The sequence below is a fragment of the Cydia amplana genome, chromosome 9, assembly GCF_948474715.1.
Source record: "Cydia amplana chromosome 9, ilCydAmpl1.1, whole genome shotgun sequence".
NCBI lineage: Eukaryota > Metazoa > Arthropoda > Insecta > Lepidoptera > Tortricidae > Cydia > Cydia amplana.
In genome coordinates this window covers 10,845,847-10,871,263 of record NC_086077.1, presented here as the reverse complement: position 1 = coordinate 10,871,263, position 25,417 = coordinate 10,845,847, and the positions used below count along the sequence as shown (strand labels likewise).

General features: G+C 37.4%; 2 protein-coding genes across 3 annotated transcripts; one reads left to right on the top strand and one right to left on the bottom strand.

Moving 5' to 3' along the window:
• Positions 1 to 1,268: 1,268 nt before the first annotated feature.
• On the bottom strand, positions 1,269 to 15,244 carry LOC134650703 (cytoglobin-1-like). Of its 2 annotated transcripts, XM_063505633.1 has the most exons (5): positions 15,046 to 15,244; positions 14,124 to 14,296; positions 4,331 to 4,495; positions 2,140 to 2,365; positions 1,269 to 1,444 (listed from the first exon to the last, which is right to left on the bottom strand). In XM_063505633.1, the coding sequence occupies exons 2-5, from the start codon at positions 14,276 to 14,278 to the stop codon at positions 1,322 to 1,324; spliced, it is 669 nt and encodes a 222-aa protein (XP_063361703.1). In that variant the 5' UTR covers positions 14,279 to 14,296; positions 15,046 to 15,244; the 3' UTR covers positions 1,269 to 1,321. The 2 variants fall into 2 exon arrangements, with proteins under 2 accessions (XP_063361703.1, XP_063361704.1); XM_063505634.1 differs by lacking the exons at positions 1,269 to 1,444; positions 2,140 to 2,365; positions 4,331 to 4,495 and adding exons at positions 11,123 to 11,242; positions 12,039 to 12,264 and having other exon boundaries at positions 15,046 to 15,223.
• Positions 15,245 to 17,951: 2,707 nt separating this feature from the next.
• On the top strand, positions 17,952 to 20,359 carry LOC134650702 (deoxyhypusine hydroxylase). Its single transcript, XM_063505632.1, has 4 exons — positions 17,952 to 18,336; positions 18,906 to 19,226; positions 19,505 to 19,694; positions 20,194 to 20,359. Exons 1-4 carry the CDS (start codon positions 18,057 to 18,059, stop codon positions 20,312 to 20,314), a joined length of 912 nt encoding a protein of 303 aa, XP_063361702.1. The 5' UTR covers positions 17,952 to 18,056; the 3' UTR covers positions 20,315 to 20,359.
• Positions 20,360 to 25,417: the final 5,058 nt, after the last annotated feature.

Here is a 25,417-nt window from a genome sequence, read left to right as displayed (position 1 = left end):
CACCATAATCATATGATGATTAAAATGTATTGTTTACGTTTAGGGAAGGCACTCCCACAGTACTTATTTTATGTAAACACACAGTTCTACTAGAATATGTGCGTTTTATATACAGGGTGCTTCCTGTAACAGGAGTAATAAATTAAACTGTAGGCTGTACTTACTCCTCAAACTGACCAACATTTGTTCAGCAACTTTTGAAAATAACTCATGTTTTGATTTTTATTACACTTTAAAGTTTATTCTAAGACGCAATGTATTGCAAATTTTGTTATGTTTAAAGTGTGACAAGCAACGTCAAACACACTGATGTCAGCGTACATCGAAGGCAATATTTATTTTGTATGAAAAAGAGGCAGTCGAAAGGATTCATAATTTTTAAAAGTTGCTAAACGAATTTTGGTCAGTTTGAGGAGTACAGCCTTTAGTTTAATTTATTGCTCCTGTTACAGGGAGCACCCTGTCTGTATATTAAAATACGATAATTCAACTTTAATCAGTTCTAACATAATATATTTACAAACGAGTCACTCTCATCTCACCAACGCTCTCCCGAGCCCAGACGACGTCCAGGATAGGTAATTTATTACATCATTCATCTCTTTCATGCAACCAAAAATTAGGAAATAGGTAAATACTAGCTACCCGCCTCGGCTTCACACGGATTACACAAAATCTTAACAAATTATACACCTAAACCTTCCTCAAGATCTTCTTCTATTGATAGGTAAAAACCGCATGAAAATCCGTCCTGTAGTTGTTGAGTTTATCGCGAACATATATACATACAGACAGACGTGCCGGGGGACTTTGTTTTATAAGGTGTAGTGATAATAGTTAACAACATCTTGTGACGCGCTATTTAAATTTAAGTCTCCGAAGATTTTCTATGGGACGATATCCCTTCGAGCCTACATTTTTCAAATTTGCCGCCTTTTTCTACTGACAAGATGTGCTTGACCAAGTATAGATATACTTTTTCGATTTTAATACCTATTAAGGGTTATTAATCTATGCATTTGCTTCGAGCCTCGTATAGTTTAATCTAACTGGTTTTTATGGTACCGAATATAATTATTTTATGGCTATAACACTGTTTAATGCTAAGACGCAACATAGAATTTTGGGTGTTTAATACAAATATATAAATATACAAATATATATAATTATATAATACCTACAAAGTAATTAAAAAAACTAAAACTATGGAAAAAGTGTTTTTATTAACATGGACAGTATAAATATTACAAAAGCACCTAAAACTTATTAAAAATGTCAGTCAGTAACAGTAAAAATAATCTTATGTGGAATATAACTTTGTTCACTGTAACTTATCAAAAACATGTTTGTATATAAAACTTATAAATGTTTCCCACGCCATCATTTGATCGTTTGTCAATTTTAAATCATTCTTCAGCATGCCGACCAAGACATCTTTTGTTTCCTGCAATAAAAAAACATATATTATTATTGATGGATTTTTTTAATAGGAAATACTATTAAGTATACCTAATAAAATGATTTTACGTTGTTGGAAGGTAGGTTTTAAAATTGTGTACTTATTTCTCACTTATTATTTGTGGACCGTTACAATTCACTCACTCCCTCTAACCGCCCAGACACCTATAAAAAGGTCCATTCTACTTAGAGTCTTTAAAAAATTGCACTCAAAGTGCAACGGTACGATATTTGGCACGGTAAACTCTCCAAAGTAGAAATTGACACGCTAACGATTTGTTTGGCGCTCAGTTTATTATTAGTATCATTTCATTGAAATATAGACATATATAGCTGGCCAAGCAAATCTTGTCAGTAAAAAAAGGCGCGAAATTCAAATTTTCTATGGGACGATATCCCTTCGCGCTTACATTTTTCAAATTTGCCGCCTTTTCTACTGACAAGATCTGCTTGACCAGCTATATTTATGTGTTGGCCACTTTTCTCGCCACACCGCATTGAATGACAGAATCCGCCGACCTCTTGCAACCGTCGACGTGCCAACTCTATTGGTCAACCGACAGCTAAAGACGATGGCAAGAGCCCGGACGGCGCGGCGTGTTCCTGGTCTCGTGGCATGTAAGTGTAGCATGAGAACTAACAACATTTGCTGACTGTGTAAGGCACAGCACTGAAACTCACGTGAAAATACTTCGTAGAAATTTTCCTCTTGCTATGTGACTCTCCAAGTTTTTCCATCATAGCCACAACCACTTCTGGTTGCCTCAGGTTGGTCACAGCCAGGCTAATAGCAGACATGAAGTTGATGGCGTGTGCTTTAAATTGGTAGCTGCTTCTTATCCTGTCTTCGTCGAGATCGCGAATAGCTTTGAAGAATGTCTTCGTTTCTGGATCGGCACGAAATAACCTGTGAATAGTTTAGGTACTATATTAGGTTTTTTTTTATCACTTGTGTGAGTCAATCGGTCCTCGCTAGAAATACGGGCGGTCGGTTGCTCTTTGTCGGATGGAAGCTATACATATGTGATGTGTCTAGTAGGTGCATATTGCTGATTTGTTGGGGTAGGTCCCCGCAGCGAGTATGGGTTGTCTGTGAAATATTTCTTTTCTCCAATATGCTCGGAAATGTTCACCTTATTGTAGCAAAAATAGTACAGGAAGTTCTACGTTATTGTCAAACTCTAATTTAAAAAAATCAAACTATCGCTGTCCTGTTCTAGCGGACGGGAATGAAAAAAACACTACAGTAATAACTTATTACTGTAGTGTTTTTTACTTTTTAAAAATAAAAAACGCAAACAGCCAATTATTAAAGCCACGAGCCGCGTCTACACGACCCGATCAGCTATCATTTCAAGCTATAGGATAGAGTGAGATAGTAAGATAAGCGACCTTACTTGTCTCGTTCTTACAAGACCGTTGTGCTCGTGTATGATCGTGCGAATACTGCTTAATAAAATCAAAGATTATTTTTATATTTTTTTAAGGATCTTATCCGTGTACATAAAGTTTATATAGTTTGTCAAAGGACTTTCTCATTTCAAACATAGACAGAGAGAATCATACTATCTTTGTCTTACACTAGTACTAGTACCCAAAAGAAAAGGATAGGTATAGTTTTCCTGTTTTCCTTATATTGCAAAATTATATTGAATGAACGAATATTGAATGGTACTGAATGGCAGAATAACTTTGTGCCCTTAACTTTTAAAAATTAATTTTAGAAGGAAATTGTTTTTGACATTTTTGATGTGAAAGTTCGATTTGAGTCATGCTTGATGCTTAAATAATTATTATTTTACCTTATTTCCTCGCATGTTTGGAGAAAAGCACTATATATGCCTCGGCAGGAATAGCAATTCGTGGATTCGTCTTCTTTGTCGGACTCCGCTTCGCGTCGTCCGACAAAATCGAAACTCATCCACGAATTGCCCTTTCCCGGCCTCTGCAATAATGTACTATTTCTTTTTAGTACCTATATACGAGTTAAAGATTTAATAAGATTTAAGGGAGGGTCTAGATAAAAATATCAACGTTAATAAGTACCTAGAGTCTAACTTAGCTTAGTACCGACTTGAAGAGAACAAAGTAAGGGAGTATCAGTGTAAACTTCATATTTTCATAGAAATTTGACATTAATGCCTCATTTTGTCTTAGAAAATGACATGCAGAGTTAGCTTGGTATGTACGACTCCATGTAAAAAAATTGTAGATGCGGTAATTTATTGGATTTCCCGCCCAAGTTTAGATACGTGAAATCTTAATTCAAGCTTATTCGTTAGATGATGTTCTTAAAAGCATAAAAAAAGTTATGAAACTGGAACTTCATTTGTAGCATTGTAGAAAACGGCCAACAAATATTATCAAATTGTACTGTTCAGAAAGTTACAAAGTACATTGCAATAAAAATGAGAAAACTCAAACAATCTCATATTTATCGATATTATTTTATTTTATATTAATTAAATTACAAAAAATAAATAAACTGCTACATAATTATCAAAAAAATATACCATAATAATTCACAGCTACTCTTTTACTGGACCAGTTCTTATGAACGGGTTGGGTTCGCGATTATTCCGCGCCGAATATTTTCATGATGGGCGGCCGTGGCATTGACCTTTTGCCCCGTATCGCGAAAGGCCCCTTAATATAGTACGCATTTTATGGCACCTGAACGTGAATGCGATGATTCTTGGTGGCAAAATGGCATCGTGTAGAACACGAGCCCAAGGTCTCTCTTTATTCGCGAAGGAAAACGATTATTTTATTTTTTTATTTGTACATTTTGTTAGCAACAAAGCTTTACCTATATTGAGTACCATTCTTATATTAGAGCTTTAAAATATCGAATTGTCACGTCGTCACTTACCTCAAAAATAGCTCCATTCCGTATTTACCCGCGTCTGCGTTCAGGGGCTGCCAGGTGCTTTGAACCTGGTAGACCTGGCGTAGAGTCAGGCCCGACACCGGGCTGGTGGCGTCAGGGTCGCCGCCCCACCACCACCGGCTTAACAGGTGCCCCATGGTGCTGAAACTGTACCATGAACATGCAGTCATATTTATTCAGATGAAAAAGATTTTTAGGTAGAGATCTATCGAATGGTAGAGAGTACACACAGTTTAAATTAGATTAAATTGGATTGATGGTAGAGCTATTTAATTTAATTGGTATTTTACTTTTGGTGGGCATACATACAGTTTGGGTTGTCCCATTCTGGACAAAAACGGGTCAAAGCCGTATACAACCCATGAACACGTAAATGTTTACTAAGTAGGTACCTATGTGTTATTCAGGTACGAAGGGAAATATTTGATATACTGTTTAATTGCTCAAACAGCAAACTCCTACTAATTAGAAAGATACTTGCTGTAAAACCTGAGAACACAAGTTTTTGTTAACAAAAACCGGCCAAGTGCGAGTCGGACTCACGTTCCAAGGGTTCCGTAGATTACACAATTTTTAACAATGTATTTTTTGATGTGAAACGTGAGTGAAATGTCCTTAAAAAACCGGTAAGGGTTGGATCAAAAACTAAGTAATTAAATCCGGCTCACGCTTGACTGCACTGCATTTCTAATAGGTTTTCCAGTGATCTATAGGTAAAGACCTATTTTCTGTATTTTTTTCAAAATTTTAGACCTAGTAGTTTCGGAGATAAAGAAGGGGGGGAAAGGTAATTTTTTGCCTATTTTCTTAAATTACTTCTAAATTATTTATCTTAAAATTATAAAAAAAAAATATTTGAGATTCTCACAATGAGCTCTTTCATATGATATATAACACGATTTACGAGTGCGCAAAACTTTGTTTTTAACTGTCTCATTCCTTTTGAGGTACGGAACCTTACAAAGATCCTCAAAACACGTTTAATGAAATGTAGTAGGTACTCCTTAATAAAATAGATAACCGGTAAAACCGCGAAATATCACACTAGGTAAGCCATAAATTAAGCGCAGACGACGTCGTAGACGGCAAATGAATGGGTCGAATGAGGAAAACCGGCGCGTGTAGGTATTACCTTGCGAAATTGCAGCTTACTGGATTAACAGCGTAACAGCCAGTGCTATTGTTCCTATTGCTCACTGAGCGCAGGAAAGCTTTGCCTAAGTGTAAGGCCTGAGTGGACGCTCGAGTTGGGCGTGCAGCGGGGCGGGGCGTGCGGCGTGCATGTTAAACAAATGCAAGCATATAGGAGCGGCCTTAGTACACGCTGCTCAAATTACTTGTGACCCCGACGCCACGCTGCACGCCCCGCCGAACGCTCCGCTTCGAGCGTCCACTCAGGCCTTACACTAAGCGAACTAGTAAAAGTTAACTCCAAACGCTTAAAACACGTTGGAGAATTGCCTAAATCGGAATTAAAAACTTGAAATTGACATTTCACTCCAGAGCTGCCTAGTCAACGCATACCTACTCAATGGGGCATTGGAAGGTATGCCGCCGTGTAGAACCAGAATTAATTAGGTACATGACATTCACAACAAAAAAGATCATGTGATCTGATATTTTTTCCCAGAAAATCCGTGTCTTCGTTTTTTGGTTTTGTTGCCTAGAATTGTTACTTAACACTCCTCATGCTTTTTAGTTCAACGAAGGAAAAGGCAGCTGCAACAGGGATAAAGTAAAGTATTATATACTCATGGACAAATTTAGAGGAACACAAAAAGAAGGTTTAAATTAAACACTGGATTACAGCACCTAAAGTAATTTCAAAATTAGTACCTAATTAAACTTTTTATTGCGTTCCTCAATATTTTTTCATGAGTGTATTTTCTTCGCAAGGGGCCGATTTTTGAATTTCGACCACTCGATTTCGTGTATTTCGTTAAATAATATCTCCACTACTAGGCATTTAAATTCTACTAATAAAAATTGAAATCGAGTGGTCAATACCAATAGATTCCAAATTTCGATCGCTCGTATTTCAGAAATTAGCATTTCGCCGTTTTCCACCGATTTTCGAATGACGAAATCGGGCGATCGAAATTCAACAAAAATCGGCCCCCACTCTCATTTTATTAGATCTCCAGAGGCGAACGCTCGCCTTCGCCTACCTCGCTAAGCGGTAGATACATCATAATATCGACGTGTAGTGTAGGCAGCATACATCACGTGTCTTTAAGTATACTATATTGAAGCCGACGCATACTCTTTTTACTCGTACGCTACCTACAACTAATCGTAGTATTTGACTCATATTACCAAGAAATGTTGTCCTTCACTTCTATGCTCTAGCATATCAATGAAACTATGTGAAAATTCTACCAACAACTTTTTCTAATTTATTAATTTGCGTAGAAAAATTATATAAGAACTTGAAATAAATACACAGCGAAAAATTTATGTTTGCTACTAGGTAACGTAGACAATAACATCAATAACTAGCTTTATAACTAGCGAATCTACTTTTATCAAAGTAGAGTCATATTAAGAAGTTTTGAGGAATGTTTATATACTTACAGCATACTACATATATATTTGCAGCTGATTGTAAAATTTTGTTTTAAATGAAAGTCGTTGTTTTGATCAGAATAACGCTTCATGTTTATTGTATTATGTATGTCCGAGTCATGTATTAGTATTTGCATAATGTTTGCCGTACGTTTAATACGCCTTGGAATTTGCCTCAAACAAGGTACCCAGATATTCCTTTGAATATAATAAACGGAATTCAATTGTAAATGCGTCGTCAAATGCGCGAAGTGTCGATAATCGGATTAAATGTCTATTAAATTCGAATGGAATTGGCTGTTGGTGTATGCAACCTCGGTTCACGGCTCAGCATACTGCGCGGACAAATTACCTACCTAATCCAAGGATCTCAAAATAATATTAAATAGTAAATAAGTAACATACCTACGAAGTGTAATCTGTGTAATATGTGACATACTTAAGCACAAGCAGTATCATTATTCATGCGCTTTGCGAGTTTTACAGAGAGCTTCTTCGAATTGTTTATGAACTCCATCATATCACAGAATAAATAATAGTACCTACTAGGTACAGAAGACTCACACTCTATCAAAACGCGTCTGTTACGATCAGCACAGATATGGCCGCTAGGTGGCGACAGCGCCACGCGCGGCTTATGGCTAGCCACCAAAATTGGTGTGGAACGGATGTACTTTTAGCTACCTGTAGCAAAGCGACGAAATCGCGGAGTGAGCCACGCCTGATCATATGAGTAAAAGCCAGTCCAGATGGGACAACCAAATAGACCATTTGATCAGAAATTCATCTAGTGTCCTCAGCCACAAAAATGGCAGTCGTGCACCCAAAAAAAAAATCCTTCGTACGCGTATATTTAAGTGGCATTTTTGCGTCCGCACCTCCTGATTTTATCGGTCACGATCTTACAATCGAATCAAGTGGGATCGGCGAGCCAATTTAATTTTTGCGTCCACACCACAATATTGAGAGTAAACTCCAATTCTGCGAAAAATGGTTGCCGTCTGGACTGAACTTAATGTTTGTATAATTTATGTTTACGGAATACTTGTCTATCTTTCACGATAAAGGCTTGGATAAGCAATTCTTTTCCTCCTGGGGATTCCTTAGCAGCAAATTGTAATACTACAATGTTCATTAATCTATCGAAGAGTGTCTATTGTGACAAGTGACGCATCATTTATGAGAATCTCGTATTTACCGTCCTCAACCGTAAACAAGTTTTTATTGCATTCAATTTAATCATTCAGAACGCTTGTGTAAATACTCACTTCGATTGACGTTTGTTTTTGCGCTTTTTTTTTTCGCGTGATTTGTCTTTGGAATATTTTGAGGTTATAATAACGGAGAGAACACGCGCGACTCACTCTGTGACGAAAATAATACTGGCCACCTATCGCGGATAGCTGATAATGATCACGTATGTTTTTACGAGCATGTAAACCGACAAACTATATGCCCTCTACGGACATTTGCAGTGCAATCATTTTTAGGGTTCCGTACCTCAAAAGGAAAAAACGGAACCCTTATAGGATCACTCGTGCGTCTGTCTGTCCGTCTGTCACAGCCTATTTTCTCCGAAACTACTGGACCAATTCAGTTGAAATTTAGCACACATATGTAAGTTTGTGACCCAAAGACGGACATGTAACGTAAACAAATGAATTTTAAATATGGAGGCCACTTTTGGGGGGTAAAAGAGCAAATTAAAAAATAAAGTTTTTCAAACTATATCGTGATACATATCAAATGAAAGAGCTCATTTTGAGAATCTCAAATACATATATTTTATTTATAATTTTAAGATAAAATAGTTTAGCAGTTATTCAAGAATATAGGCAAAAAATGACCATTCCCCCCCCCTTTATCTCTGAAACTACTGGGTCTAAAATTAAAAAAAAAAAACTAAATAGTTCTTTACCTATAGATGACAGGAAAACCTATTAGAAATGTGCAGTTAAGCGTGAGTGGGACTTAAGTACTTAGTTTTTAATCCGACCCCTACGGGTTTTTTAAAGACATTTTACTCACTTTTCATTAAAAAAACATATTGTTATAAATACTTGTAACGTAAAAAAATTAATTTTAAATATGGAGGCCACTTTTGGGGGGTAAAAGAGCAAATTAAAAAATAAAGTTTTTCAAACTATATCGTGTTACATATCAAATGAAAGAGCTCATTTTGAGAATCTCAAATATTTTTTTTTATAATTTTAAGTTACATAGTTTAGCAGTTATTCAAGATTATAAGCAAAAAATGACCATTCCCCCCTTTATCTCTGAATCTACTGGGTTTAAAACTTTGAAAAAAATACACTAAATAGTTCTTTAGCTATAGATGACAGGAAAACCTATTAGAAATGTGCAGTCAAGCGTGAGTCGGACTTAATTAAGTACTTAGTTTTTGATCCGACCCCTACGGGTTTTTTAAAGACATTTTACTCACTTTTCATTAAAAAAACATAATTATTGTTAAAAATAGATGTAACGTAAAAATGGATTTTAAATATGGAGGCCACTTTTGGGGGGTAAAACAGCAAAAAAAAAAGCATTTCAAACTATATCGTGTTACATATATCAAATGAAAGAGCTCATTTTGAGAATCTCAAATATATATTTTTTATAATTTTAAGATAAATAGTTTAGCAGTTATTCAAGAAAATAAGCAAAAAATGACAACCCCCCGCCCCCTTTTATTTCTGAAACTACTGAGTCTAAAACTTTGAAAAAAATACACTAAATAGTTCTTTATCTAAAGATGACAGGAAAACCTATTATAAATGTGCAGTTTTTGATGGGGTTTTTTACTCACTTTTCATTAACAAAAAACATAATATTGTTAAAAATTGTGTAATGTACGGAACCCTTGGAACGCGAGTCCGACACGCACTTGGCCGGTTTTGCAGTTAGGCTCGGCATAAGGACAAAGTTATCAAACATTATTATGAATGTACAGGGCAATAAAAATGAAGTGTTCATTGAATAATTCTATACCTCATTAAATTATAAAACAAGTTTTGTCAAATCATTGTGGTTTTTGCGGACAAACAGTGACCGCTAGGCGCCGCACCCAGTAAACAAATTAAGCTCCCCTGCCTATGCTTTTCCAATAAATAGATATTTGTTTTACAAGGGGGCAAAAAACCCGAGCAAGCGAAAGGTTCCTGGTTCAAAAAATGGAATCTTGGGCGTTGCGAGGGTTAAACAAAATTTGCCCCCAAATGAAACACAATTTTTTTCACAACACCATCCCGAAGAAAATATTAACTGTAAGATATCAAACAAAATCAAACCAAATCAAATCCAAATGAATGTTATTAAATATTTATCATTCAAAATTATCATTTAAAAGTCAATTCTACCAACAAACATAAGAAAACAGCTCAAAATTTTCAACCAACTGAAAATCTAAGTTCCGCAATATCAAAGTTCTGCACTTTGCCGAACCTGCCATCAAGTGCCGAGAGCGCGGTGATGAAATTTATTTGGGGTGATAAAGAATTGTATAATCAGTACTTTACTAAGTTTCTTGGGCAGTCTATGTAGTAATTAGCCGCTCTTAACAATAAGGTTTCAATTGGCTTGTTTATTTCTGATTTGTTAGAGAAGGCCAATTACCTACTGTGTAGTGGCCAATAAGTCCAATAACTATAGCAGTCACCCTATGTTTCAGATCAGTTAGGACTGTTAGGAGTGTCATTGAGAAAATATCATTATAGTTTTATAAGAAGATGAAACAGACAAAAAAGAAAATGCATTTAACTTTTAAATTCTTTTATTTCTATCTATTATTGCCATTTTATAAAAATAGCAAAATAAAAAATCCTATCTTAACAAAATACCTACCTATATTCATTGGTCAACGATTAAAATAATGTTAAATCTAACCTAATTTTACAAACAGCCATACTTGTTTACATTGCTGCAATATAATTTGATAGCAGAACAAACGGCGCAAATACGCTTGTCCTCTGCGGGGCTACATATTTGCGACGTTGGTGTAGAAACTCGGACTCCAGCGAGAAAATCTTAAATTAAGAGACTTAATTCTCAGCGCCATAGATACCTCAGATGACTAGAGGGCTGGCAGAAAAAATCGGGTTTGCTTTACTTGCTGTACTATCATATCACTGGATTCCAGTTACTCTCATCTATGTCATTTAATCACACAACTCTTTTAAATAAGATCAATTTATAAATTGCCTCCTGAGCCTATAGGCTTGCGAATATGTGTTTGTACCAGAAATCGACGGTTTTCGACCAGGCGCCTAATGTCGTGTCATCCAATTTAAGTACTTCAATAAACATTTTTAGTAGCACATCTTTCAGTTCCTGTAACAAAACAAAATTTTATTTCGACTGTACATGATGCTTACTAACAGCCCGTTCAGGGTAGTCTAATGTGACGGATGTGTAACTACGGAACCCTACACTGAGCATGGACCGACATGCTCTTGGCCAGTTTTTTATAGTCGGAATACGATCTTAGTCTTTTACCTGAGGGCCACGAAACGCATGTTCTGCTTTCCGTGGCCTAGGCTTGCAGTAGTTACTAGGTTCCTAACTTCTTCCCGCTTTTTTTCCTGACTGTGCACTTTTATAACTTGGCGACATGGTTTTTCATGAATTTAGCCGTAGGTTAGTGCAATTGACGCGTGACTAGAAGGCTGGGTCGTATCTATTAGGATAGCGGATTAGCATTGCCATACAACGTGGCAATGCTGCCAGCCTTCTGGGCACGCTGCCAATAGGCGTCGATTTGGGGCAGATTTTTTTTTATACCACATCGGTCGCAAACAAGCATATGGGCCGCCTGATGGTAAGCAGTCACCGTAGCCTATGGACGCCTGCAAACTCTAGAGGTGTTACATGCGCGTTGCCGACCTTTTAAAAACCTGTACACTCCTTTTTGGAAGTACCCCATACTGTAGACCCTCGGGAAAACCTCGGAAGGGAGATCATTCAAAAGCCGCCGGAGCGTCCGCGGGACGAAATTCCTCTTAAACCGTAATTTTCTATTTACAGCCTATTTTTAAATTAAGTTTTTAATTTTAGTTTGTAATTTTTAGTTCGGATAAATTCACGATATAACATTAAAAAATAAGTTCAATAAATAGCAAAGACTTACTAAAAAGTGTCGCTCACTAATCTTCCTCTTCTTGTGAGCCTCTCCTACTTTTTCCATCATAGCTGCGACCATGTCTGGCTGGTTCATGTGTCCCACCGCCAGATCGATGGAGTTCATCAAGTTGATAACGTGCGCTCTAAATTGCATGTTGGACTCGTATTCATGTTCCGGCAGCTTTCGGACCATTTTGAAAAACTCACGCGTTTCGGGATAGGCGCGGAACAGCCTGCAAAAAAACGGTGTTATTTTTATATCAAAATTGAAAAGTGTGTAATGTATAAAAATGTAACTTATTTTTTGGTTTATTTCAATATAAACAATTTAAAACTGTAATGTTTAAATATTTTAGAGCAATTCAGATACGTAGTTGAATATATTTACAGAAAAAATATAAATAAAACAGAAGGTACTTAGTTGGGTTACGATGATACAAGCGAGTTCCACAATAGTTAATACCTAACTATCACCGGGCATAAGACCTTCTGTATTAATCATTTACTTACATTAAGTAATACCAATATGCTAAAACACAAAACTGATTGACCTTTAACAACAATTCAACATCCTTATACCTAAATTATTCAACAATATGATGATAGAATACCAATAAAATCTGTGACCTGTAAAAATGATAAATGTTGACCTTATTGATTTATGTCAACGAATGCAGCAAAAACAAATTATAGTTCGAGCGTAGGTCAAAATAAATTAAGTACTTTAATAATAAATAGGCTTCAAAGTCATTAAGCAGATGTATACCTACGTGTTGCATAATATTTGACTTCGAATTGACTCCCTTGGATTCGAATTTAGGAAACATTAATTTCGGCTCTGGGATTTACCTTTGAACTATTTAAATATGCTAAAAACTATTTTGACGCGTATGTCGTGCACGACCACTTTTTTAGCCGAATACCTAATTTGCTGTCGCTGAGTATAGCACAGTTTCTATTTAGGGTACAACGCATGACGTGTATATCAATTATAGGAAGAGATAACTATGTCTATCAAAAGAGTTCTATCTCAGTTGCAGGCACATGTGCATATATCGGTCGGCAGCTTTGATGCGGTCTATAAAACTAATATACCACTTGTAGTTTTACTATGTCATTACGCGGTCAGTTTGACCAATTGATATTATGTTCCTAACATGTTGAGCTACTACAGAGTAGATTATGAAGACTCACAAGTATTGGAGAATTGACATCTTGTACACAGATTCATCTAAAACCAAGATACTCACTTGATTCGGTATGTACTAACATTATTAATTAGCCATTAGATACGAATAGAAATAAATGAAATACATGAAAAAACCTTCCGCCTGGATAAAACAGAAAGAGAAAAAAATAACAAAACCCATTCGCGGTTGGTACCTTAAAATAGTAACGTAAATATTTTAATCTCACCTTTTAACCTAACACTCATATCATTTTATCTATAAGATATTGGAAAGGTGTACTTTATTGCACGGGAATAAGGTAAACAATCGAACGAGTTTTTCGATGGCATCTGGAGTCTATAGCTGTGCGAGTAGGTATAGCTGCCACTCTGATTCCTGTCTACAAAGCGTATTCAACCAGCAGCTCAATGGGAGCGAATTGAATCGACTTGTATTCAATTGGGGACACTACATATTCAATACCAATTAGAAGATGTGACACTTGGCCCCAAGGTTTCTCTGTATTGTGAGCCGAACTGTCAGTACAGTCGATATATTTATGTAGGTACGTTTAGATCGGTTGAATAGAACATTGTTTCACGGGACATTTTCACGTTTAGATTTATCGATAGGTATATGTACTTTTACATTTATGCCCCTGCACATAAAGTACATTATAACAACTTTCCTGGTAAAGTAGTACTATAAAGGTATTATAACAGCAGGAATATTTTTTTAACATTGCATACTCAATTACGCAAGTGTCTTTGATAACGTTACATCCCGACGAAGATTTACGCTTGAACTTAAACTGTGTTGGACGTAGCGCTAGATGCAACGGAACGATGTAATAAATATCGTTGCTACCAAAAGTGTCGACTAATCTTTATTTACCAAGTTTATTAAAACATGTTTCTTATTACCTTTTGAGAAGTTCTGTTCCATTAGCATCTGAGTTTGCGAAGACGGGCGCCCAGGAGCGTTGCACGGCGTATACCTCACGCCGGGTCAGCCCTGAGAGCGAGTTCACCGCGTCTGGGTCCCCGCCCCACCAAAGGTTGCTCAACCAACTGCCCATCGTCTCTAACTGGCGATCCTGGAAATAAAGGATTTTGGTTTTAATTCCCGGTAAGTCATAGGTAGAAATTATCCTTATCTTTAATCCTTAACTTTCGGGAACAGAATATGTTTGTACCTATATTATTTTGTTCCAATTGGACGTAAAACCTTATGTGCTTATTGTGTCTCTTTTCACAACTTTAATAAGATCACCTATAGGTATAACTCTTCTGCACGTGTATGTACGAGTATATTATCCTTTTATATATACAGGGAATAAGGAAGAGAGTCACGCCTGTGGAGTACCTACTAGGCTCAAGATGGAATCAAATGTAGCAGACGTAGAAGTAGCAGAATATGCCACTGAAATGGACCCTAAGTTGAAATAGGGAGAGAGAGAGAGCTTAATCCGTATTAAGCATACGCATAGCTAGAGCCTTATTTTGATGTGCAATTCCAGAAATTTATATTTAGGCCTTAACTCCATGCTAGAACCTCCTGAGATTTATTCGCTTAAAGAAGAATCCGAATTTAAATAAAAGAAAAACAAGGGTTAGGTAATTGTGGGTTGCAAATATGAATTAAATTGTTTATAAATTAAATACATTTTATATTTTTTTATTAACCTTTAGCCTTATGAATCTTATGATCCTACTGATCCTGAATAAAGAAACTTTTTGAAATCCCCGTTAGCTTAACGTGGTGTTTATGAAATGTAATCGCTAATGCAAAATAAAACAAATGACATTCGATCCAACTAGAACAAACAAATTTTAAAATACGTACGTTCAAACTTCCGAAACGTGATTCGAAAAGTTTTCGTTGTTATTGGCAAGGTCTGTGGTTTCGCGCGCGCTGCGGTCAACTGTTACACGTGCACTGTAGTCAGCTGTTTGTTTTGCTACACACTGGACTCAGACACTTATAAGCGTTCTGCCACCTTCTCGTCATTCATGGGAAATGAATGCTGGAGTGCCGAGTGCAATAACAGTTTACTAACGTATAAATGCTACATTGTTCAAGAAAAATTACGTTCATAATTATGCACTGGTACCTACCATTCGTATACAATATAGTACCGGTTAAAAGCTTATGTAGAGATAAACTATAGCTGAAGCTAAAGGTATACTTACGGTACAGTCACCTGTAATAATATGTTACTCTTCGTTAGCCATCATAAAATGTGACACACTCCTATGGCTCTACAAAAGTAATGAGATCGTGTCAGATATTTTTGCGGCCTTTCGTTGTGTAACATATTATTGCAGGATTTGCAGGTGACTGTACGATACTTTTTAGGAATTATCAGTAACAAATACACTTACCCTAATTTATCTTTTGTCTATTAAAGTACCTACCTATAAGGTCTTTTAAGGAAATTTCCCGGAAAGTCGTTGGGGTGTCTGGCGACCTCCGAGCAGGGTCATATTTTGTCCAAAGGGGAAATTCGGCCAGAGTTACTAGTGCGAGTGAGTTCTCTGGTTTGATTTTCCCCTTTGAACCATTTTCTTTAGTTTCTTATGAGCACCTGTCTTCCTGAGTGAAAAGGGTAAATTTTGTTTAGTAAAACAAGTACTTAAGGGACTACCGCGAAAACCGAAATTCGCAAATTGCGAGGATCTTTCTCCTTTACTCCAATGAAGGCGTAATCAGAGTGACAGCGATTTGCGAACTTCGATTTTCGCGGTTATTAGCCTTGTAGAGTTAGGGCGTGTAGAGTTTTCTAACTCTTATCTTAGCTTAGCTCTACTCACAGACATAAAATTTTCGCGCTCGCGCTTGACAGACAGCTTAAGTGTGCGAAAGGGAAGCCATCACGTATATGAACATCCTATAAGTGCGAAAGAGTCAGACTACCAATGAGAAAACGTGACCACTTTTGAGTTTGACGACGGCCGCGGACGGCCAAGAGCGTATCACCGTAATTTTCAATTTGAAAAATATACACAAATTCGGAAGAAAACTATTTGATAAAGTAATACAATGATGATAGTGTCTTGTAGTGTACCGGATTTCAGTGTCACGGGGCCAAATAAACCTAGCAAGTACTCATTTCAGAGGAATTATGATATTCCGAGCGAAATTTTCTTAATGATATTTTGTCAAATTAACAGCATAAAGAGTGTAAGAAGCCGGTTTATACAGTTAATTATAAGTTTTTCTTCCTTTGTGTGCTAATATTTTATCATATTACTCAATAATTTAAAATATTTTGTGTAAAAACATAAACTGATACTTTACGCTAGGGCTTGACAAAATGTTCAGATGACAGTATCGATAACTTGTCGGTATATTAATAGCTATGTAATCATTTCTTCACAAGACATCATTAAGATATTAAGCTTTATAATCGACTTCAAATAATAACGATTGTTATACCTTTTTTTTTAGCAGTAAATTTAAACTTCACTTTCCAACACAGTAAGAGTTGGACTAAGATAAGTCTGTAACGATTTTGATAGGACACGCAGTGCAAGTGTTATTTATACGTCATAATATCGTAGAATATTAACGTTCAAAATAACACATTTGAAAAAGTAGTCGATAAAGCAATCAAACACCGACAGATTATTAATATGTTGTAACATGACATCACTATTTTTGATCTCACATAGACAATTTACGCACACACTTGCATTTCATTTTCGGTCGCACTTTTGAAGATTGACAGTTGTTCTTGTCTATTCTAATTCTATGGCTCTACTCTACATGAGATCACTGATAACTTTTTGACAGTGTGAGCCATACGGGTCCCGCCTTGGCAACATTTTGCATGAAAATGTTTTTGGTGGGATACATTTGGGCCATTATCTATGAAAAGGGACCTTATTGTCGATGGCGCTTACGCCGCACAGCGTCGCGCGGCATTGTATTTATATCGGAGCATCGTTAATAATGGCGTAACCGCCATCGACAATAAGTTCCCTTTTCATAGATAACGTCACATTTAGTCCCAAAAAATCTTAACTTTTCTCTAGAAAACACCGCGTAACAACTTCACTAATGGATTATTGCGCAGAAGGACTGTAAAAAGGACTGTAACATCTGTATGCGTGAATAATGTGAATGATATTTTATGAATGGCTACGTGCCCTGCGGCATGCCTGGATGATGATGCGGATTCCAAGTTTCCAACTAGTACTAGGAAATGACTTGTAGTAATTTTAGCCTTTACTTTCCTTATGAATGAATATTGTGTAATCGTAACTTAATGATGACTTTGATGACGATGCTTGTAGTGGGTGTGGCAGTTGTTGACCCGTAGCAATATATATTTTAATTACATATATTATATAAGTATTATTAATAGCATATTTTTAATGTTGTCAATTAACCTAATAATAAACCTAGTAATGCGCGTGAAGTGCTTTAGCTTATTATGGCATAGTCTTTATTTAAAACAATTAAAACTAGTATAAATTGTTGTCAAGCCCTCTCCAGACTATGTGCGTGAATCGCGGCTTCGCGCCGCGATTCGTGCAAGATTCGTGCACGAGTGTGGAGGGGGCATAGACTAGGAATCTTAGTCTATGGAAGGGGCTTCAAAATCATTGGCACAACATTTTTATTCTCAAATCCTTAATTGTATAAAAGCGTTTTTATGTGTATCTCAAACAGCTAGAGCTGTCACTTTGACAATATTGACATATGACAGTTCGGTTCGATCCGGATCCAAGCAAAAGTCGCAGCGTCGTAGCGCAGAATTAGAATTGAATTGAGAATTCGCACTCGCAGATGTTCATTTGTTTATTAGTCACAGACCACGTTTTATTGTTTTCTTTCTTATTATTTCTACGATGGTGAACGTTAGTGAATCTGCTGTTGAGAGTATCGGCAAGGTTCTCAACAATGCTTCGCGGCCCATGAAAGAGCGCTTTCGGGCGCTATTTACACTGAGAAATATCGGCGGCGTGTCGGCGATTGAGTGCATTAGCCAGTGTTTCGGGGATGAATCGGTGCTGTTAAAACACGAGCTAGCCTACTGTTTAGGCCAAATGCAGGATAAAAGGGCTATACCTATTCTGAGGAGCGTGTTGGAGGATATAAATCAAGATCCCATAGTGCGCCATGAGGCTGGTGAGTATATTCTTATCATTATAGTTCTATTGCACGTACATGATAAGTTATGATAAGCTATATGAGGCATGTCTACAAAGTCATAATAAAATTATCTGTAGTCCACAAAGTATTAACAGTTGAAAACATTGAAGGTTTTGAAAAAGTTCAATACTTGAAAATTTTATTTATACTATGAAGACAGAAGTATCCATCACCTTTCTATTTAACAAACCTCAGTTTTTTTTGGTGGAAATTCGGTTTGATGTTTAAACCGTGCATGGATAAGTGAAACTTAAAGTAGATGTTGATACATACCACATCACCATTACATATTATTTACAGTTGCAATAAGAATAAATGAAAACGGTTTGCAAGTAGATAATGAAAGATCTGACATTCTTAATTAATACTGTCTGGTTCATGGAGGAGTCACCTTTTGTTATTATGATTTAGAAATTGCTTCATATCAACATCAATATCATTGAGTCAATATTTAATTTATCGCTAGTACCGGTGCATTTTTGCTCCTGTCAGACAGGGGTGTGATGATGATCTCATATTAAATATATGTCAATTTATGATTTCAGGTGAAGCTCTAGGTGCAATTGGTGATCCAAATCTTCGTGAGCTGCTTGAGAAGTACCAACATGACCCAGCAGTCGAAGTAGCGGAGACATGCCAAATAGCCCTACAAAGACTAGACTGGGTTGCGAATGATACCCAGAAAGAGAACATATCAAAGAGCTTGTATGCATCCGTGGACCCAGCTCCGCCCAGCACAGAGAGTGATATTTCCAAGTTAAGTCAGATACTGATGGATGAGACTAAACCTCTATTTGAGAGGTACAGGGCTATGTTTAGCCTTAGAAATATTGGGACCACAGAAAGCATAAAAGCTTTGGGTGAAGGTAAGCCATTGGTTTTGAAAAATATGTCCTTTCCTGTCAAGAAATTCTATATACTGTGCTACTATAGTCTGTTTCTTTTTAACTATGAATTACTGCCTATAAGAAATAGTATGGAATGCTTAGTTATTACTTGCATAGAAAATACAGCATAGGATGATATAGCTAAAAAAAGGACTAATAAATCATACACCATAATTGTACCTGACATAGGTACCATAATTGTCCTCGAACATTTCTGGTGGATACGCAGTCTAATAGTACTATTATCTGCCTTTCAGGATTCAAAGCCAGCAGTGCTCTGTTCCGGCATGAGGTAGCGTTCGTTTTTGGCCAGATGCAGGATGAGCGAAGTGTGCCATTCCTGGTCAAAACCCTGGAGGACACAAATGAGCATGAGATGGTCCGCCATGAGGCTGCAGAGGCCATGGGATCCATTGCCACGGAAGAGTGCACCGAGGTTCTGAAAAGGTATTGTGGAGACTCTAAGTTATGTTGAAACACTCAATATAAACTTTCAATTAATTTTATTTTTAGTGTTTAAGAAATACAAAATTATTCTTTGTAACAATTTTATGTGTATGTGACAATGACATCGCTCATAATATCACAAAAGTCATACAGTTAACAGATTAGCTGAGTGTGCCAGGTGTCCAAAATGGTCTGCGGTACTATTCTTATACTCTTAACAAAGTTGTGCTTAGATGATTTTGAACATCTCGCCTGGCTAGCTACTTCTGCTGTTGACTACACCGACTTTGAGCTTCTAACTACCTCACACCTAGAGTAAACTAACAGACTTTATTGAAAATTTAAGCATCAAGCTACATGACAAACGTAACATTATTCAACGTAACATTATTCAAACACGGTAATCTCATGGAATACACACACCGTAAAAGTGACTTTATTGTGACTAGGACAAGGCTCAAAGACACAATAGTAATCGCAACTGCCTTCATCATTGCAGGTATTTGAGTGACCCCCGGGCCGTGGTCCGCGAGAGCTGCGAGGTGGCCCTAGACATGTCGGAGTACGAGAACAGCCCCGAGTTCCAATACGCCAACACGTTGCTGGCCGTCCAGGCGTGAGGACCGTAGTTATAACTGCGAACTATGAACGTTGGGTCGTCTGTTTGCCTCTCATTCGGTCATATTGGATGTGTTGCAACCGACCCTAAATCTGCAGTCTGCTTTTAGTGTATTTTTGGAAGTGGAGTAGAATCATTCTTAAAAATAACGACTCTTAGGTAACTGTAAATACAATGGAGGGGCGTTTTTTAGGGTTCCGTACCCAAAGGGTAAAAACGGGACCCTATTACTAAGACTCCGCTGTCCGTCCGTCCGTCCGTCCGTCGGTCCGTCCGTCCGTCCGTCGGTCCGTCCGTCCGTCCGTCGGTCCGTCCGTCCGTCCGTCGGTCCGTCCGTCCGTCCGTCCGTCCGTCCGTCCGTCCGTCCGTCTGTCACCAGGCTGTATCTCACGAACCGTGATAGCTAGACAGTTGAAATTTTCACAGATGATGTATTTCTGATGCCGCTTTAACAACAAATACTAAAAACAGAATAAAATAAAGATTTAAGTGGGGCTCCCATACAACAAACGTGATTTTTGACCGAAGTTAAGCAACGTCGGGCGTGGTCAGTACTTGGATGGGTGACCGTTTTTTTGCTTGTTTTGCTCTATTTTTTGTTGATGGTGCGGAACCCTCCGTGCGCGAGTCCGACTCGCACTTGGCCGGTTTTTTTATAAGAATTGTTTTATTCTACGTTCTACGTCTATCTCTATGTTGGAACTGAATAACATTCCGGTTTTCTTGAAGTACTATCCCATCTGCAAACGAAAGTGACAACCGGAGTCGTAAAACTTCTTATTCACATTTGCTTAGTCCAAGTGAGAGTGAAAGAGATGGTAAAAGGCAGGTTTGCAGATATTCTAGTATAACAGCAACACTGTGCACCGTTCGCTCGGTGAAATTTATGTCTTTGTACTAAAGTTTACAAATGGGACTGACAACTGTCAAAAGTTTTTATAGATGGCGCCAACATAGGTTTTCCGTTTCTAGTTTTGTGCGATGGGATTTGGCTTAAAGGGACCCAGATGCTAGGGATCATAAAATTCCATAAAGAAAATAGGATTGACAGGTAAAACCTATGCTTGCGCCATCTGTCAAATACATCGACCGGCCAAACCAATTGTCAGTTAAAAATCTGTTGTAAGATCGATTGAATTGAATGTCAATTTTGGTGAAATATGATGAAATATTTCTTACAATTATGTCTTATAATATGTCCCAGGGGTCTAGAACTTAGTTAATTTATTTTTTCGTTATTTAAAGTAATTATCAATACATAAGTATTAGATATTACTGTGTATTTGTTAAGATACCTTTTCAGCCTTACCTATTCATTCACTTATTACTAGCTTTATAAAGACAAGGATCAACTTTTGTTCACTGCACAGACTCTAATAAGTATTATTTGTTTATTATATATGTGATTTGTATACTTGAAGTTGGAAACATTGAATTTTGTATCGGTCAAAGGAGTATTCATAAATAAATTGTCAAGTAATCTTTAAACCAGGGATGTTGCGAACATCCGCATCCGCATCCGCAACCGCGGAACATCCGCATTATTTTCAACATCCGCATCCGCATCCGCATCCGCATAAAATCGATGCGGAGCTTATGCGGATGCGGATGTTGAACAAGTCGGTACAGGAACGTCTTAGCGGCGGCGTAAGTGCTAGGTAATTTCGTCATTACCTATAACGAAATCGTCTAGATCCAGAAAAGTCGGCGAAGTTACTGTTTATTAAATATAACGCACCTATATTCTTGCTCAAATACTAAACGTTTGGTTTTTTTAATAAAAAAATACTAAAAATGTAATATTTGACGTTTTCTAAGTACCTAATCTTGACATCCGCATCCGCATCCGCATCCGCGGATGTGAGCCTTTAAAAATCCGCATCCGCATCCGCATCCGCGGATGTCAAAAAATCTGCATCCGCAACATCCCTGCTTTAAACCATGTTTAATTTGCCTTCCGTCGCAGTCACAAAAAAAAACATAATACTGTAGAAGAGTAACGTGTACGTGTGAGTGTGAAGCGTGTGGCAGCAGCCAATCGGCTGCTCTCAGTTTTACCACATAGTGTTGTCAGTTTGCTACGACGCTTTTCGTCGCCATAGATCAATTGTTATTGTCAATACATTTCGTGTCCCACACGCCACGACTTGATATGTTAATACGTTGTTTACGCGCAATTTGTGGCGTGGCGTTGATATAGCTGGTCAAGCAGATCTTGACAGTAGAAAAAGGCGGCAAATTTGAAAAATGTAGACGCGAAGGGATATCATCCCATAGAAAATTTGATTTTCGCGCCTTTTTCTACTGTCAAAGATCTGGTTAACCCTTGGAGGATATAATCAAACGGAGACGCCATGTCTGTAATTTTCTGTACAAAACAGTCTGCCGATTTTTGCGGGGGAGGGGAACGTCAAATGTATGCGTAACGTAAAAATAGCCATGTCAGATAAACGTCAGTCCATACATTGTGTATGACCGTTGGCCGCCTATTTTCGACAGAGGGGAAAGCCTGCTAATGGCTACTCCGTTTAGTTGTATCCTCCAAGGGTTAACCAAGTATAGTATAACACTTTATTACTTCCATTACTTCATTGACGTGACGAACAATGATATTATATAACCATAGATAGGTTATACTCATACTTGAGGAGCACAAAAAATACTTCCATATTTATTTCTGTGTCTACGAAGAAATCTGTTATTTTTGATTAATTTTCTCATTCCATCCATCTTTGTCACACTCGTTGTTAAACATAAGGTCGACCCTTTCTCTTTCGGTGTGCGGGAGCTCGTTAGCACGTGCACATTCCTCGCTTATTAAGGTTCAAATTTAATGTCACTGATATTCTAGATATTACGTTTTGGTAGTGTAGGACGATAGACCGCCCCGAAGCGATACGGCACTCATATTATTTTGATACTTAATGTGGTGTTAAAAATGAAACATACTATACAAGAAGAGCCATACTATACAAGGTAAGGAAATCTACTAGTTCGGCAGCTGTCAAAAAAAATCTTCGAGGTCACCGGGGACCGTAGGGCTGGCTCGTTCCTCGCCCAACGGATCGGCATTGCCATCCAAAGGGGGAACGCAGCCAGCCTTATGGGAACCCTCCCACAGGGATCGGACCTGGGTGATCTAGCCTAATATATACATATTGGGCTAGGTCACCCACATTATCTTTATTTCTTTTTTAGGTATTAGTTTTAGTTTTGTTGGTAGTTTTAATTTTAGGTTACTTTTTATTTTTAAGTTTGTTATTAATTATGTTTATGGTTTTAATAAATAAAAACTAGGAAATCAATATATATATATATATATATATATGACAAAAATTACTACTTGTACGCCCAAGTATACTTAGATGAAGATATTGCAGATATACGCAATACTTATGCAACGCAGGTGTCAAGCGGGCCTGCATGCTGGCTCTGCGCACTCGTAGTTATAAAATATGTATGTACTCACCTACTATTTTAGCAAAATTAATACAACAGTTCTTCTTCTTTAGTTTGTCCATCATCATGTTTATAAGTAATTATTGTATTACATTTATCAAGGTTTCCTTAATACCAGAGAATAATAAGCTTAGATACCTGCCACAAACCATTCACAATTTAAAACAATTTAGATCTCTCACACTGTAACTCCCACAGTGTAAACACAAAATAATGTCCTAGGTACAAATGGCGCACTTAATGCCTAATGGCATTCTCTACCAGTCAACCATCGGGCCAAACAAAGACATTTAAAAATGGTGCAAGGTGAAAAGTAAAAAGGCATTTATTAGAACTATTCTAAACCACTGGGAAACTTATAATTCTGATAAACCAAATATAGACTACACAGATTTAAATACTTTGTACACACACAATTTTGGAACGCCTATAACCTATCTTGAGTTATAAATCATTGGTGACGAAAAGATTAATAACCGTCTAACTCTAACCGGTTTTAAATAACAAAAATGCAGTATTCCTCTGTTTTTGAGTGCAAAAACACCAGCAAAATAACAAATATCACCCATGAAGGCATTTCGTACCATCAGTTAGATAACCTATTACTTAGTATTATATACCTAGTTGGTATTATTAGTACGTTAAGAGTGCTATTACATTTCGGGGATGAGCGAGTTTAGGTATTTTACGCGCTGCGGCAGGCCCCGCGATCTCAGGTCGCCGATCCCTTCTACCGCATTTTCCCTCGGTCGCACTACAATGATGGATTAAACATTCTTGATCCGATCGTGAAGCACATTGAAATCAATCATAACAACACTAACTGTACTTTAATATCAAAGTCCTAAAAATGTTATTTTGGTACGAAAATACTAAATCCAGTGCAAATATACATACTTATGTAGGTCATTATTACTAGAAAGAAATTATACGTACTTAGGTACTCGCTTATTTTCATTTTTCGTCATTGCATATGGTATAGGTTGTATAGTGAAATTATTTTAGCTATATAATAAAACCTTTAATTTGTATCTTAAGTTTAGAAACGAGCTGATACTAAGCATCTCATGATGAAGCCTGATGATGATGATGAAGGTGGTCACAGATACCAATCAACCATGTAGTAACATGATTAGGCTCGTTTGATTCGTCTCAACAAGATCTTTGGCACTAGGTGACACTCAGGGTCTGATAATGGAGCTGGAAGGTGGCCACTGGTACCAGTCAACTATGCAATTAAACCACTTCGTGTTTGAGCTCGTTTGATTCGTCTCAACAAGATCTTTGGCACTAGGTGATACTCAGGGTCTGATGATGGAGCTGGAAGGTGGTCACCGGTACCATTCAACCATGCAACTAAACCACTTCGTGTTTGGGCTCGTTTGATTCATTTCAACAAGATCTTGGACACTAGGTGATATTCAGGGTCTGATGATGGAGCTGGAAGGTGGTCACCGGTACCAGAAAACCATGCAACTAAACCACTTCGTGTTTGGGCTCGTTTTATTCATTTCAACAAGATCTTTGACACGAGATAGGACTCAGGGTCTGATGATGAAGCTGGAAGGTGGTCACCGGTACCAGTCAACCATGCAACTGTGGGCGTCAAGCCGAATGTTTTATGTATTTATTCTAAATTTTATGT